Genomic DNA, 16,149 nt, shown 5'->3' with positions numbered 1-16,149 from the left:
TGAAGTATTCGGAGCTCTGAATTGTACGTGGGACCATAAATATTTAAAAGCGAGTTGTTACATTAAAGTTCGAAGTTGTGATGACTTTGTGTTAATGTAAAGGAAAGCCATGTATACACCTTCTCCCCCAAAAGTTCTTGAGACGTTGGAATAAACATCTTACCTATACTAATTATTGTGCTTTACTATTCGAGTCATCTTAAACAAGTTATCGAATTTTTTGATTCATGAACTCAAGCTAATAGTTAATACATAGATACATAACCTTCCATTGAAAACATTTTAAAACATAAAATATAACAAAGCGTTAAATTACTTGAAACAAATTTGTAACGTAGCTTCTAAAATAAAAACGCTAAAACAAAAAAGTTTATTAAACATGCTTATGACTTCGTTGCACAACCATCTAACAACTTTGATCAAAAGTCTTATTTGTCTTTTCCTTTACCTTAAAGTTCAATAGTAAATCGTTTAAAACGTATTAGGTACGAGGGTCTATACATGTAAACACACAGAAACGAAACTTTATTTGATGAGACGTATACAATTTTATTAAAATCCAATAATGCAATATCCTTCACATGAATTTAAGTGGTTGGTTGGAGTATATCTTTATTAGCCTATCATTGATCTAGGTCAAATCTTTTAGTGTCCTAAGCGATAAAAATTCATAAGTAATACTGTCGAGTTTGGGCTTGGTCATATTGTGTAGTATGTTAAGGCGACTAGGTGCTATTATATTAGTAGAAATGGTCGGATATCTTCTTAATTGGGTTTTTTTTTTTGCTATAAACCTGACTTGAGAGGGGTCATGGACCACATAGGTAACTTAGTAACTAGTTAGCACACGGGGTTGCTCCCCAAAATTTAGTGACTTTATAGTCATGTGGAAGGGTTTAATAGATTTTCAAAAGCTCAGATTGTTGTACTACCTAGGCTCAAACTTTCATTAACCTAGTGTAACAATCTGAGGCCACTGCTTGCAGATATTATCTGCTTTAGCCCGTTATGTATCGTCGTTAGCCTCACGATTTTAATATGATTTTAGCCTGTTACATATCATTCCCCTCTCCAACTGATTTTGGATCTCACACCTAGAGAAAAACTTGTGATAGCCTACTAGGATAATGATACCATGAGAGTTTACAAGTACGTTTCTTAGTGATTATTTTTAAACTCACCCCATTATACTTATTCTTTTAGGTGATCACTAACTACTAGTCGAGGTACGAGAATGACCAAAAGCTGTGAAATTAGCACAGAGAGTCGTCTCGAGAGGTCAAATCTTTGTGTATTTTAAGATAAGGAATCACGACAAGGGGAGTAAGATTCAGATTACCTTGTTGATCGAATATCTCAAGGCAATAACATTGTTTGAGATTCGAATCACTCCACAAGCAAGATCGATCATGTCTAGCTTGAATGATTCTTGTTGATCAAATATCTCAAGGCAAGAACACTTGATTGAGATTCGAATCACTCTACCAGCAAGATTGATCATGTCGAGCTTGAATGATTCTACATGCAACCTAAACTACATAGAATTGCAAAGAAACTTAACCATTGGCTAAAAAATGCTTCTTTTACTATATTTTCCAAGTCTTCCTACAAATACAACATACATGGCTTTATATAGCCTCAAAATGAAACTACTAAAGGCATTTCAAGAGTCGTAACATTCATACTTAATGACCATAATTAGCCATTATATAAATCTAACCTAAAGTAAATAAAATGTCTTAAAATACAATAACTCTAAATTACTCTAAACTGCAACCCACCCAAAATTTGTAACAATCAAACTTCATTCTTCTTCGATGTGGCATGAATTAAAACATCTTTTGATAATTTCAACAATATTTTCTTCAGATCTTCATTGAAATATATTGTATGATTGATGTCTCTTGGTTCATATCACGTTCCTTAGTCCCCATTTTGTAATAAAGTTTGAAGAGCACAAGTTTGTAATTGATTTCAATTTGTCATTAAAATTTTGTGTTTTTTTATTTTAAATTTGCAAAATTTTACCCTACTTTTATTGTTTTTATTGTACTTTTGTGCATCTTTTTAGTCACCGTCCAAATTTTGAAGTTTTGAAAATTAAGGTCGTGACATAGGGTTCCAAGTACTATATTTACCATATGGGTCCACATGCATGTCCATCAACGGTGTGTAGAATATACCTATAGATTTAATTACAGCACAAGACAGAGACATGATTTTAGGTTTCACAAGACATGATAGACATTTCACGTGATTATATTTTCCAATGTTACAGTAACGTCACTTACTAAATATCTTTAAATACTCATTCTTTTCCTAACATTTTCAGTTAAATACAAGGGACCTCTAATCGAACGACGACTTCTATTATAGGGTCCATGCAACTGTGTTCTTCTAAATAGTTTTTCCACGCTGAGTAATTTTTATATTATTTCTAACCAACATGTTAAGTTGTTTGATTCATTATAGACCTAGTTTAAACTTACGCTCCACTTCAATTAGTGATTGTTTAAGGTAGTTTTTAATTTGAAGCTTATAAATCTCGAAAGTTTTGTTTGTTACGTTTTCTGAATAAAGAGTAGAAGTTTAGCTTGTTTTAAACGATATTCTTTTCAAACTTTGAGTTAAGTAAAAGTTAAAATTATTCTATAAACCGTTCTAATTTCTAAATATGGCTTCTACATAGCTCTCCGGTTCGTTTTTAGCCTTTACAATCAACCATGTTCGAAAGTGTATATATATATCAAAGTTCTCTCTCTAAAAGCGTATTCGCATCTACATCTCTACCAAAAAAATACAATATTTTCTTTTCATGCTACATTCATCTAAATAGAGATGTCGTACAAAATGCAAAATCAGATTGAATTGGCACCAATAATTCTCGTACCATACAAAAGGTGTTCAAGTTCTCCCAAATTGAAGACCATTATTGAAGAAAGTCCCTCGGACTTTGAAGTTTTTCCAAAGAGTTATTTATTTGTTTTTCTCATTTGTTTATCTTTTCTATCGTATGTCCTTTTGTATAAGGGTTAGTGTAATTATAATTATCTACGTTAGAAGGTAAAGTAAAAGTTATCAATATTAAAGATTATATAATTTTCTTTTTATTCTATTTATTTTAATAACTCGAATATTTAAAAATGAGAAAATTTGAATGATGATGAATTGGGGACTTGGGTTTATAGTTTCCGAAAAGGAGTATCGAAAAATTTTAAGGATATTGTAATAAATTTGTCCATTCTTTACGTGTTCATAAGTTCTGTATTCAAAGGCGCTTACATGGCTCATGCATGTGATTTTCCCGTCCCAGAGTTCTTGAATTGTTTTAAATGTAACACAAGGTTATGAATTGTTTCGGGTAAGAAAATTTGAAAGGAATCGTACAAATAGTCCTAAAGCTTGGAAAATTACAAAAATAACCTCAATAAGTTGGAAACTAGGGAACTAACACATTAAGGGGACAATTTTCTGGAGTTATGGAGACGGGTCGAAGAAGCAAGTCGGACCAGCAAAGATGGATCGAGTCAGATTGATCTGAAAATTGGGATGCGTATTTCCATCTACCTCGACTTGAAATTCGGCTTCTAAGGCGCTCAATAAAATCTCATAAATTAATTTTTTTTTTTAAAGATATTTAATTCGGAGTGGAGACTCAAGTGTTACAAGACTGTTTTAATGTTTGAATTCTTCACCAAAGTTGTTAAGCTTTCTTGCATTAATGGAAAACATTTATAATTCAAAAGATGATTACATATAAGTCGATCTCAATCTTGATTGAATTATAAACTCTTACTGGTGACAGCTTGTCTATTGATTTCCATGAATGAGATTGATTATTATAATTGATTCAATAGGCCTATCATTTTAGGACTTCACCAAATAGAGAACTCATTTGATACTAGAAAAAACTTGACCGTTGTAGAAATCCTAACTTGCAAGTCTCATTAGAGAGAATTTTAGAATTTCTACGACGGTCAAGTTTTTTCTAGAACGACTTGTTTTAGCAGGTAAGACAAGTGGAAGAGAGAATTTTAGTAAATAAATTGTATGGGATACCTTGGTATCATCTCCCAAGCAATTACAGTGGACATTGACAAAGAACAACCCGTTAAAGGTAGCATGAGAGATGTTGCAAATAATGCATGTGAGTGTGGAACAATTGTATGAAGAACGATGAATCAATAGATGACTTTGCTATGGAGTTGACGACAATCGCCACCGATATTTTATTTGTTAGACAACAAAGTGAAAGAAATCTTTGTAGTTAAGAAGTTTCTTAGGATGTCTCAATAAATATTTAACTAATTTAAATTTCATTCAAATTTCAAGTATACATTTTCAATTAATTGTAATATTTAACATATAATATAATTAAATTTAAATTTCAACCCTTCCAATCTTTAAATTAAATATATTTTGGACTATTTGCATTTAATATATCTAATATAATAAAAATTATTTTAAACAATTCAAATCAAATATTTTTTTATTTATTTATATTTTTAATATATCTAATATAATTTCAAACTTTTCTTTTAAATTCAACGTTTTAATGTTTCTATGAACAAAAAAAATTGAAGTGTTATTTTGTTTATTTGTTTGAAAATAAATTTAACTGATTAAACAACAGCTCTTATTTTCCATTTCATAATTTAGACAAATGTGTTGAATATTTTTAATAAGTGAAAATAAAATAAATGAAAGAGTCGGATTAGATATAAAAACAATAAAATAAATAAATAAATAAGCTTTTTTCCTACAAACTTATTCTACTAAGAATGATAATTAATTAATTTGTAAAAAGTCAACAAACAAGTCGTTGTAGTATAGTGGTAAGTATTCCCGCCTGTCACGCGGGTGACCCGGGTTCGATCCCCGGCAACGGCGTTTTTCCCTTTTACACTTACATTTTTAGAGCTAGTAAATGTTGTCAATGAGGAGCTGCTTGTTGTCAAGTTGGAATTGCACATATGCATTAAACGAACCGTTTTGAGCTAAATGGTAAATAAAAGAATAAAACGCCGTTGCCGGGGATCGAACCCGGGTCACCCGCGTGACAGGCGGGAATACTTACCACTATACTACAACGACATGTTTGTTCACTTTTAATTAATTATTATGTCAGAAAGATAAGTTTCTGGGAAGAAAGCTTATTTATTTATTTGTTTTATTGTTTGGTCTCACCGCTCCTCACTGTCTTAGCTTAGCCTTTCTTCCTTCTAGCTTTCTTTTATTTTTTCGCTGATTGATTGAACTAGAACTTAGAACCAGGGTTTAGTGGGAATTCCTCATATAGTTCCGTTATGGGAGCTCGGGCGGAAGAGAGAACATGGCCTCTGATTTTGCAAAAAGGGTCTTTTGTGCATAATTCCCGTCTCTTGCGTTTGGCCGTTGTGTTGCGGCAAACAACAAGCAAGTCATTGAATGAGTGGGGGGCTCCGAAAGCACATGCGGGATAAGGTGTTTCAGGAGACAGTCTAAAAAAGGGTTCGGTCTAGAAAGAAAAGAGAACTCTCAACAAGCTGGAACTAATCAAGATCAATAGGAAGTTCCGTAATTTCTTGACAAAGTTCATGCCACGACGATCCATATGTAAGGACTGTTTTGTTGATGCATTCTGGTTGAGAAAGTGTTTTGTCACTCTCCTTAACTCGCATATTCAATCCTTCTTGAACCTAGGAAATTCATTCAATCCTAGGTAGAGGAGGAGTCAAGGAGAGAAGGAGAGAAGCTAAGCTTACCGAGCCGAGATCAGGAAAAGGGGGTCGTTTGAGTCTAATTAATCTTTCTTCTTCTTTTACTGCGCAGGGATATTAAATTCATTAGCTGCCTCCATCCCTCGGTTACTGTGAACGGTTTCATGTCTTCGACCCTGAACCTATTGATTGATTCTTGATCCTTCCATGATATGACCTGAACTACTGAATCGTAACCGGATGACTGTTTGATTTATTTTATTTTCAGTTATTATAAATATTGAACACATTTGTGTAAATTATGAAATGATTTTAGATTGTTTGATTGGTTAAGTTTATTTTCAAACAAATTAATAACAAAATGAGAGCTCACTCCTTATCTTACTTCATATTTTCTTTTATTCCTTCTTTATCCAATTTTTAAAGAATAAAAAGTGGAGTTTCACTCTAATAGATTTATTAAAAATATAAATGAAAAAAATATATATTTGATTTGTTCAAATTAATTTTTAATATATTATATATATTAAATGTAAATAAACAAAATATATATTGGAAGGAACTTCTTAACGATGGAGATTTCCTTCCCCTTATTGTCTAACAAACAAATGTCGGTGGTGATTGTCGTCAGCTTCATAGCAAAGTTATCTATTGACTCATCGTTCTTCATACTCCTGGCAAATTCACTCCTCAAGAGCAGCACCTTTGCTTCCTTGACCTATTTCACACCCACATGCATTGTTTGCAACATCTCCCATGCTACCTTTACCGGGTCCTTCTTTGTCAATATGAGAAAGACATACACCGAGACTACTTGGTAGATGATAGGAAGAGTCATCATGTCCTTACGTTTTACACAATGCACGGACAGGACATAACACTATGCACAATGCATAACACTAGTCTTGGTCCTATTCCACTCTACCTAAAAAACCTACTAGGTCACATAGTCGGTGGACATCATGAACCTAACCGTCTTGATATCTTGCAAAGTAGGGCACCATATAAGAAGCACTCGCAGGGCATCCGTGTGTTGGAAGGTCTAGAGTGACTTAAGACATGAGACGGGTTTGACTAGAGTATTATCTAGCCATCTAAGTGTCATTGTGGTTGATGACTTGGGTTATGCAATATTAAAAAAAAAAACTATCCTACTTGACTTGGTTTATTAGTTCATTTGCTCAAGGGTTTCATCATAACACTTAAAGGCACAACTTAGGCATAAGACATATCCGGGAATCAAACATTTGAACATAAATTCTCAAAATAGACCATAAATCGACATTTGAACACAATAGGAGTATTTAGATCATTTTACTTATTTCTTTGGTTTATGCCCTAAACATACTCCTATGTCCATAAAACTTTTCATAAATTCTTATAATAAGGTTACCCTCCAACAAAATTTCATAAGCAATGAAAGTCATTTAGTGGGTTATTTTAAAAGGTCATGATTCTCGAGCAAAACGTCAGATTTATATCTTTAACACTTGACTCAAGACCTAACTCTTCCATTTTTCCTTAAATCTTTGTTATCTTTAAGGTACTAGTTCATTTACAAATGATTCCGGTAAGTAAAACTTGCGAAAAAACCAAAGTGGCTACTTACTTGCTCGGTAATGTTCAGGACCTCGATTCTTGCCGGCCATCATTTGAAAATTGATTTGACATCTAAGTGATGAACCTCCCACACATCTTAAGTTGTGAGGGCAAGAACCAACCTCACTATGTCAAGTCTAGCCACTGGCATGAAGACATCATCAAAAACAAATCATTGCTGCTACAAGTATCCCTTCACCACAAGTATTGCTTTGTGCTTGAAGACGTTCCATTCACCATTCTTCTTCATCTTAAACACACACTTTAAACTGATGGGCTTGTGACTGAGCAGTAAACCCAATGAGTGCCTAAGTCTTATTCTTCTTGTGACTTCAAGCTCCTTTGCATGGCTTCCTACCATGTCATCTCAATTGCTGCTTCAGAGTAAGTTGTGCGGCTCTCACTAGTCAGCAACACTAGCTCATTGGAATCAAACACTTCTTTCAGTGTATCTGCATAAATTTTAATGAGAGAACGAAATTCCTTTAGTCCACCAATAGTTGTGGATCCTCATGTGATCTTGTTTGAGCTTTCTTGTTCTAAAGAACTTGTTGCATATTTTGGTGTCACTAATGATGACATGTGTAGATTTTTTGGTAATGGTGCACTTTCTAAGTCGGTCACATCTTCTCATCTTCTAGAGTTGTGAACTTTGCAATAGTTTGTTTGTTGTCGCCGACACTGGACCAATCACACTTCTTTGAATACGACATATCTGCTAACATGAACTTCTTCATGTTGGGATCATACAATTTGTGTTCCTTGGTCTCGTCCACTACGTCAAAGTACACCATCTTTTAACTTTTATCATCAAACTTCTTGCTATGTTGTAGATCTTCGATCATGTGATTGCTTACTTCAATGTCTAGGGTACCACGTGGTTGTGTCCACTCGGTCTTCTCCATTTGCAAGAAGGTTTACTACAACATTTCCTTCATTGAGCATCAATAAGTTGTCATCTTCTCAACCAACATTCGTACAAATTTTTCGTCATACGTGAATATGAGGTTTGCCTTTTAATCCCACTACATAATACCCATAATTTTCACCAAAATAATAATTAATCATGCTCTTGTCCTCGCAATTAAACTTAACTAATCAAATGAGAGCTCTTATTTTGGTCTAAAAGATTGTGGATGATATCATTTCATAATTTAGACACTCAAGTCGATCGAGAAAATGTATTCAAGCCAATTCATAAACTTTTAATAAGAGAGAAAATAAATGAAAGTTTGGACATCTCCAAAGTCGGATTGAGATATAAAAAGAATAAAACAAATAACTAAATAAATAAGGTTTCTTCCCAGAAACTTAAAAAAGAAATCGACAAAATTAACAAATAATTAAATTAATGTAAAAGAAATTAACAAGCGAGTCGTTGTAGTATAGTGGTAAGTATTCCCGCCTGTCACGCGGGTGACCCGGGTTCGATCCCCGGCAACGGCGTCTTCCTTTTTTTTATTTGACTTTTTAGTTTAAACGGTTCGTTTAATACATTATGTGCAATCCTTTGAAACAACAAGTAATTTTATGTATTTATTTACTGATGTGATTTGTTCTTTTAAAAAATAAATTAATAAAATTGCTTTTAATTATTCATTATCATTAATTATATAATTATACAATTTAAATAAAGTAACTTTTTCTATTGAAAACTTTGATAGTATTTATTCTTTTTCAAATTTTTAGTGTAACGTTGATTTCAGATTTCTATATATTAAGTTTACTGAATAAAAATTAAAAAGTTAATAAATTGAATAATCTAATAGAAAATAAAAATAGGAAAATAAAAAGTCACCAATTTTAGTAATGAATATCATGACTTTTGTATGTCTTATTGCATTTAAATTTTAAATATGCATACTTATTATACCATTTTTTTAAAAAAAAAAAATTGATTAAACAATGTTGTTTCAATTTAATATAATCAACTACCCATTAACAACTTTAACAAAATTTTGACATGAATGGAAACACCAGACCACCGGACCTATTACCATCGGGACCTATTACCATCGATTCTCCCAAGAGGTCACAATTACCGTGAGCAAAGAGAAACACATATTTGCTAGTATACTAATACTTGTACTTGCTCTGCTATTCTACTAAAGCTTGGCTCAGGAAGAATTCTATCCTGTCAAAGCTTGGCTGAGGAAGAATGACAGGGCGTAAAACAAAAAAAATATGTTGATTCAAGTTGGGTATACTATATTTAATTTATAACGGAACCTCATCCTTAACCCATTAAAGAAAAAGAAAAAATAAAAAGATAAGGCCATTCCATTTCGACAAAAGACCCACACCCAAGTTCCATAGCTTTGGGTCCGCTATCCCGATCATGATTTTCCTACCCCCAGAGGGAAAAGTCCTTCCCTTTTTGGCCGGTTGTGGGCGAGGAGGGATTCGAACCCCCGACACCGTGGTTCGTAGCCACGTGCTCTAATCCTCTGAGCTACAGGCCCCACCCCGTCTCCACTGGATCTGTTCCCGGGGGTACCCTAAAAAAAGGAACCTTTCCTCTCCCCAGCCATTTGCCATTTCGGGTTAAGAAGATGTGAAAGCGCCTNAATCGAAATTGATATAAGTTAGCCACCACCGCAACTTGAATGGTTTGAATCGACTTGATCGAAGAATTTTTTATACCGAGTTGCTTAAACTCTCTAACAACCCAATCGAATCCAAACCAAACCCAACCTAATTTAGCAGTAGTTTTCTGCCAAGCTGAGCATCTAGGCAGTTGAGAGATACCAACTTCAGAGTATTATATATATGTGTGTGTAAAAAGTGAACCCAGAAGATCAGCCTCTTTATTGTGAAAGTTCATGTGAGGGGCAAAAGAAGCATATTTTTCACAGTTCCAAATGACTATACCGACATTTAGGCTTCAATATTTGAAGGCAAAGGCAAAGTCACTCAAGTATTTCCCATTAATGGAAGGGAAAACAAAATATATTCACTAATCCAAGTGAAAAAAATAACATCTTCAACCAAACCTCCTAATTATTCCTTTTGCCTCTGTTGGGTAAAATAAGGTCAACTTTGGAGGTCCCGACCAGAGCTCTCAAACACTTCAATGTTAAATAAATCATGGAAGCACAGCTCTCACTTCTTTCCTATCTGCTCCGTATGACTGAAATTGAAATCAAGGTGGTTATTTTTACAAATCATTTCATAATTAGGGTCTGCTTTAGCATTTATGCTCGAGTTAACGTCGTATTTGTAACGAAACCATTGTGAGAAAGGAAATGAAGAATACCTCGGTTCCAAAACCTTTCACGTACACGTTTGTGAAGAGTTCAGAAGGATCTGGCAAAGGATTTTCCTGAAACATGGCACAAGCAACAACAATCATTCATTCTTAAATACTCTATAAGACAAACACAGTGAACTATTAATTTATTTAACTACATGCTCCTCACCTTGGCTTGAGCGATCGCATCATCGACTTCTTTTCTGACTTCCTTCTCAACATCCTGATAAACAAGAACGAAACGTTTATCAGAAAGGTTCAAAGAACTTGGTTTAACAGACCAATCTGCTGAACAAACCGGTGCATTTGTGTGAAGCACGTGATCAGTCTAGGTGATAACATGTTAATTAACTTAATCAACAACAAATTATATTTCATATTACAAACTACAAAAGTTAGCTTCCAAATCCAAGTTCAGCAATATACCTTTAGCTCCTTTTCAGTGGCCAGATCATAGGATAATACTAGTTTTCTTATTCTTTCAATGGGATCACGTTCCTGGTATTAAATCATGAACAAAATCATGAACAAACCATTCAAAACTCAGAATCTGATTCTAGAAAAAGAAAATATTTTGAAATGTTATTCAGTGATTGAATATCCCTAGAGAAGCAAACCTGTCTAACGCCAGAGATCTCATCACGTGTTCGGTATGTGCTACCTGGATCAGACATAGAATGACCATGATACCTATAGGTGTCCATTTCGAGAATCTAGAAAGAAACAAAGGGATAACATAAATATATTTACATTTGCAAGAAGTGAACCATTGCGTGCCAATTTTTTTTATAAGAAACAATAATATATATTCAAAGAGTGAAAGAACAGCCTAGGGACCGAGAGTGGAGAGAACCCTCCAAACAAGATTAAACCATCATGTACAAAATAACAAGGTCCCTCCTTGAAAACGTGTTCCTTAGCAAAACTTGGTTCATTCTTCAAAACACATAAATTGGCAACCATGATATATTTACTAGAGAGGAAACTCACAATTGGTCCATTCTTCAAAGCATGCTCCTTCGCAAACTTGCAAGCCTGTTTGACAGCTAGTGCATCCATACCATCCAACTGTAACCCAAAAATATGATCATAAGTTTCTTTCTTTGTCTCCCTGGCAACTCAAGAAACCAAGGAGACAACGTCCAAAATCGAGCCACGAATAAATAAGATACGAGACATTGAAGGGTATCGTTTGAGGTCCTCAATCATGCAAGAAAACTTCAGATTTAGTAACAGGACTTTTAACACAAACATTAGAATGAATCCAGTTTGTGATGCTCAAAAGAAGGTCAATAGGATTGCAAAAGGAGCACTACTATAAAATAATAATAATAATAACAATCTCTATGAAATTAACATAGAAAACAAAAACAAAGAAAAGTAACAAGAAACTCAAATGAAAGCATCAACAGAAAATTAACTATTAACACAACTCCATCTTTGATTACATGGAAAGAGACAACACTCAAATTCATTTTTTAAGAAAAGAATCAATTATATTGAAGAAAAATTAAAATTATTTTAACCTGTCACAATACTTTTATGGCATCCATTATTTTTAAGAGATTAATAACTCAGGAGATTTTTTAGTCAAATCTGTTAAAAGAAACTGTAGGTTCAACCTCTTCGATAACCTGCAAAGGCATCTAATAGACAATGTTTAGCTGAAGGTACTTGTCATGGATGGGTGCGGCACGAGTGGTAGCTCCTGCCTCACACAGAGCCTCAAAGAAGCTTAAAGAACCCATCACACTCTTCTATATTTGTGAGTGTGTGATATATGTATATATATATAGGGTAGATATATATATATATGACAGCCTTAAAAGCATAAGACTAAGGTATTATTCTCAATATTCTACAATGTTTGCTTTCTCTTCACCACATTACTGTGGAAAAAATATTTACCCCGTCATTGAAATCATCTAAATATTCAGTTGTTCAAGTTAGTAATTATTCAATAACTACTCAGATATAGAACATTAGAAAATGAAACGATAGACTACTAAGCAGACCAATTTCCTAAGTTTCTCAAATATGCCTACTAGTTCTCATTCACATGATTTTTAAGAAAATTACATCAAGTGTGGTGAAGATTATGACCATTTTGAGAAAGTAGAAATGCCTTAACCATTAAGTTCTGTTCATGTTGGCTCAAATTTCCATTAACATGATAAACAACTTTTTTTCTTTTTAAAAAGTCTACATCCATTCCAAAGTCCAGACTTTAGAGACATCACATGTTTCTAATTAAACACACAAGAGGATTTGAATAAACGACTTCTAAATACGATCACTAAGAGACTGCAGGCCTATTCTGCCAAGCCTGGCTGAGGAAGAATTACAAGGCGTAGATCAGAAAACCATACTGATTTAGCTAATGGGGATTGACAACTCTTTTAATTGCAATTTGGATAAACATGACCATTTTTTAACCTCAACATTTGGAATCTGCTTCCTAAAGAGTGTATACTTATAAGTACTATCAGTGAAAACCATAGAAGTGGCAAATCATAAACTAGCAAAGCAGATACATTAACTTTGACTCTCAATTCCTGGTTCGTCATGTTCTTGTGTGCGACTTTGACTATTACTAGCCCAAAGAATTTTCATGAACTACACAACTATCAAACAAACAACCACAATATTTCTAAAAGAAGTGACGGGTATTTTCTTTTATGGTTCATATTCTGGATTAGGTTCATGAATTTGAAAAAACCAACATCAATAATAAAATGGGGAGTAGAATCCTCACTTTCAATCCAGGAACGTAGTCCCCACGTTTATAATAAGCTGGACTCTTCGCTGCTCTCCACTCAGCAGTCCCCATACCATCTAAAAGAAATCACAACCACAATCAAACTAAATCAAACGAGATTGTGCAAATATATACAGCAAATAGAATTTCAGTGTCCAATTCAACGTGAGTTTTTCACTCAATTCTTACAATGGTTATTCTCGCAGACGAAAATGGCAGGCAGATCCCAAAGCGCAGAGATATTAAGCGCCTCAAATAACTGACCCTGATTGGCCGCGCCATCGCCATAAAGAGAAAAAGTAGCAGTCCCATCCTTGGAATACTTCTGCGCAAAGGCCACTCCACATCCAAGAGGTACCTGAGCCCCAACAATACCATGGCCGCCATAAAACCCAGCGTCCTTCTTATAGAAATGCATAGAGCCACCTTTACCCCTCGAGCACCCACCCTGACGGCCCATTAGCTCCGCGAAAATCTCCAGAAGCGTTCCTCCGCGACAAAGGTAAGTACAGTGATCCCGATAAGCAGTAATAATCGCATCCTTCTTCGTAATCGCAGCCTCCATTCCCACAGCAACGGCTTCCTGACCATCATAGAGATGACAAAATCCGCGGATCAACTTAGCCTTGTAGAGAGAGTCAGCAGCAATTTCCATCCGGCGCATCAATGCCATGTTGCGGAAGAAGCCAAGAAGCTCCTTGGGACTAGTCTGAACAGAACGCGACGGCTCATCGCAGTTGTGGGCCGTGAAGGGGATGGATGTCTCGACGGTGAGCGTGGCAGAGTCATCGGCAGCCGACGAGATCGAGCGGCGGAGAGAGGATGAGTACGAGACGCCGGCGACGAGTGGCTTGAGGAGATTGGATAGGGAAGATGCAGAAGCTGCGTTAGAGAGAGCCATGGGAACCGCGCGATCAGAAGGAAGGTTAGTTCAGGGTTCGAGATTTGAGAACTGGCCGATTGATAGGGACGGATGGTGGACCGTGCGTATGTACGGACTCATCTTTTTTTTTTTTATTATTATTATTATTTATAATTACACACCAATCCCAGGTAGTTCATCAGAACAACACTACAAATAAAAATAATAATAATAATAAAATAAAAAATAAATAAAACTTATTGTTTTTTTATTTATTTATTCATTTCACTTATTAATTGAATTTTCACGATCATCTATGAATGTCATATAGTTGAGCTCATTTGATATTATATTTCAATCGCTAATGTCTCTTATGACTTACTCGATGATTGGTTTTGTAACACTTGAGTCTCGATCATAAATTTTGAATCTGATTTTTTCTTTTAAAGTGGAATTTTCGAGATTTTATTGAGAGATTTGAAAAATGTTTAGAAAAATTAGAGGAATTTAAGAAAAATATAAAAATAAATAGTAAAAAATTGGATAATAAAGTTAAAGTCAACTCTTAAGGGTAAATTGGTCATTTTACCCTTTGTTCCTAATAAGGGGTATGTGTTGGCCCTAATTAGATGACCAATGAGGAAGGAAAACAAAGAAGGAAAGAAAAGAAAAAAAGAGAGGAAAAGATGGAGTTGGTTAAAGTTAGAGAGAGAAAGTTGAAAGTCACTCCAAATAACCATTTGGAGTCAGAATTTAGGTAGAGTTCTTCTCGAGACATGTTAGAAGTATTGGAAGAATCATTCTCGAGACTTCTAGAGACATCTTTTAATCACTCAATTTTGTCAAGAATTAGGTAGAGTTCTTCTCGAGACATGTTCAGAAGTATTGGAAGATTCATTCTCGATCTTTTAATCACTCAATTTTGTCAAGAATTGAAGAACCGAAGGTATGAAATTTGGGTTATTTATTCTGTTAAGTTATAAATTTTTAGTATGTTGACATCGGAAGGACTTTGCAAAAATTTTATGAAGTTAGAGTTGATTTGGATTAAAACTCTACCATTGTTGTGAAGAAACTAAGTTAGTTTGAGTTGTGTAGAGAAAGTTATGAAAATTCAAATAAAATAGAAAAAAATCGAAAACTAATTTGGAAATCTGAAAATTTTGACGGAGTGACAACATGTGAGAGAGAGGCTTAAGAAATTTTGAAGCTTCTAACATGCGGTAACGCTAGCTCAGAAAGGCACGTGTGATCCATATAAGTAACCGCACGGCTTTAGGCAAGTAATACTTGTAGGGATCGCTAAGACGTGTTAGTATGCAAGCATTCCTTACCTTAATTGGTTAGATAATACATGTTAAGGACTTTGGGATGGCATTTTTTAATGAGCATGTACTGTATGTATGTCATGGTAAAATTACCGTTATGCCTCTAAGTTGAGATATTCGAGGACCATGTTGTTTTATGTATTAGGCAAGGCTAGAAAGAATATGCATGACTAGAATACGGAGTTGGGTAATATGCATGAGTGTGGTATGCATGATGTAAGAAATTACAAAAATGCCCCTACGATGAGGTTTGTGATGAACGATGTTTTATGTCTTCCGTTGTGGTATCATGGAGGAAGGGATATTTTGATTTGTGCTACGAGTGATTGATGGATGTTATCTCCCCGTTGAGCTTGTTTGATTGTGTGTATGATTTATATCGTATGAATTTCATGCATTAAGGGTTGGTAGGATTATTTTCGTAATAAACAATTGTTATTGGGTAGACACGCTTTACGTGTTAAAGACAATCGATAGATGTATTTTTTTTTTTCTAGTAGAGCTTGCATCAAGAACTCAGTTAAGATTAGGGTTTTATAACTAGAACGGTTTACATGTAGAATTAGAGATTAGACCTATGTGCATCAAGAACTCGTTACATGTTCACTCCCGTAAACAAGTCTCGAAGAGGGACTAGGGACTACAGAGGTAGA

The 16,149-nt window shown here is 34.6% G+C and overlaps 1 protein-coding gene and 4 non-coding genes across 5 annotated transcripts; 2 read left to right on the top strand and 3 right to left on the bottom strand.

Moving 5' to 3' along the window:
• Positions 1 to 4,818: 4,818 nt before the first annotated feature.
• Positions 4,819 to 4,890, top strand: TRNAD-GUC. The gene has a single exon. It is a non-coding gene; the product is annotated as a tRNA-Asp (tRNA).
• A 132-nt stretch (positions 4,891 to 5,022) lies between these two features.
• TRNAD-GUC lies at positions 5,023 to 5,094 on the bottom strand. Its single transcript has one exon. It is a non-coding gene; the product is annotated as a tRNA-Asp (tRNA).
• A 3,578-nt stretch (positions 5,095 to 8,672) lies between these two features.
• Positions 8,673 to 8,744, top strand: TRNAD-GUC. The gene has a single exon. It is a non-coding gene; the product is annotated as a tRNA-Asp (tRNA).
• Positions 8,745 to 9,686: 942 nt separating this feature from the next.
• On the bottom strand, positions 9,687 to 9,760 carry TRNAR-ACG. Its single transcript has one exon. It is a non-coding gene; the product is annotated as a tRNA-Arg (tRNA).
• Positions 9,761 to 10,070: 310 nt separating this feature from the next.
• Positions 10,071 to 14,284, bottom strand: LOC111806057 (pyruvate dehydrogenase E1 component subunit alpha-1, mitochondrial-like). The gene is made up of 8 exons (XM_023691405.1): positions 13,496 to 14,284; positions 13,304 to 13,383; positions 11,539 to 11,616; positions 11,166 to 11,261; positions 10,975 to 11,046; positions 10,718 to 10,771; positions 10,555 to 10,620; positions 10,071 to 10,428 (listed from the first exon to the last, which is right to left on the bottom strand). The coding sequence occupies exons 1-8, from the start codon at positions 14,205 to 14,207 to the stop codon at positions 10,384 to 10,386; spliced, it is 1,203 nt and encodes a 400-aa protein (XP_023547173.1). The 5' UTR covers positions 14,208 to 14,284; the 3' UTR covers positions 10,071 to 10,383.
• Positions 14,285 to 16,149: the final 1,865 nt, after the last annotated feature.

Source organism: Cucurbita pepo, chromosome LG11 (assembly GCF_002806865.2).
Source record: "Cucurbita pepo subsp. pepo cultivar mu-cu-16 chromosome LG11, ASM280686v2, whole genome shotgun sequence".
NCBI classification, from domain to species: Eukaryota; Viridiplantae; Streptophyta; class Magnoliopsida; order Cucurbitales; family Cucurbitaceae; genus Cucurbita; species Cucurbita pepo.
Note: the sequence above shows the minus strand (reverse complement) of the source record. Positions and strands in the feature narration are given on the sequence as shown.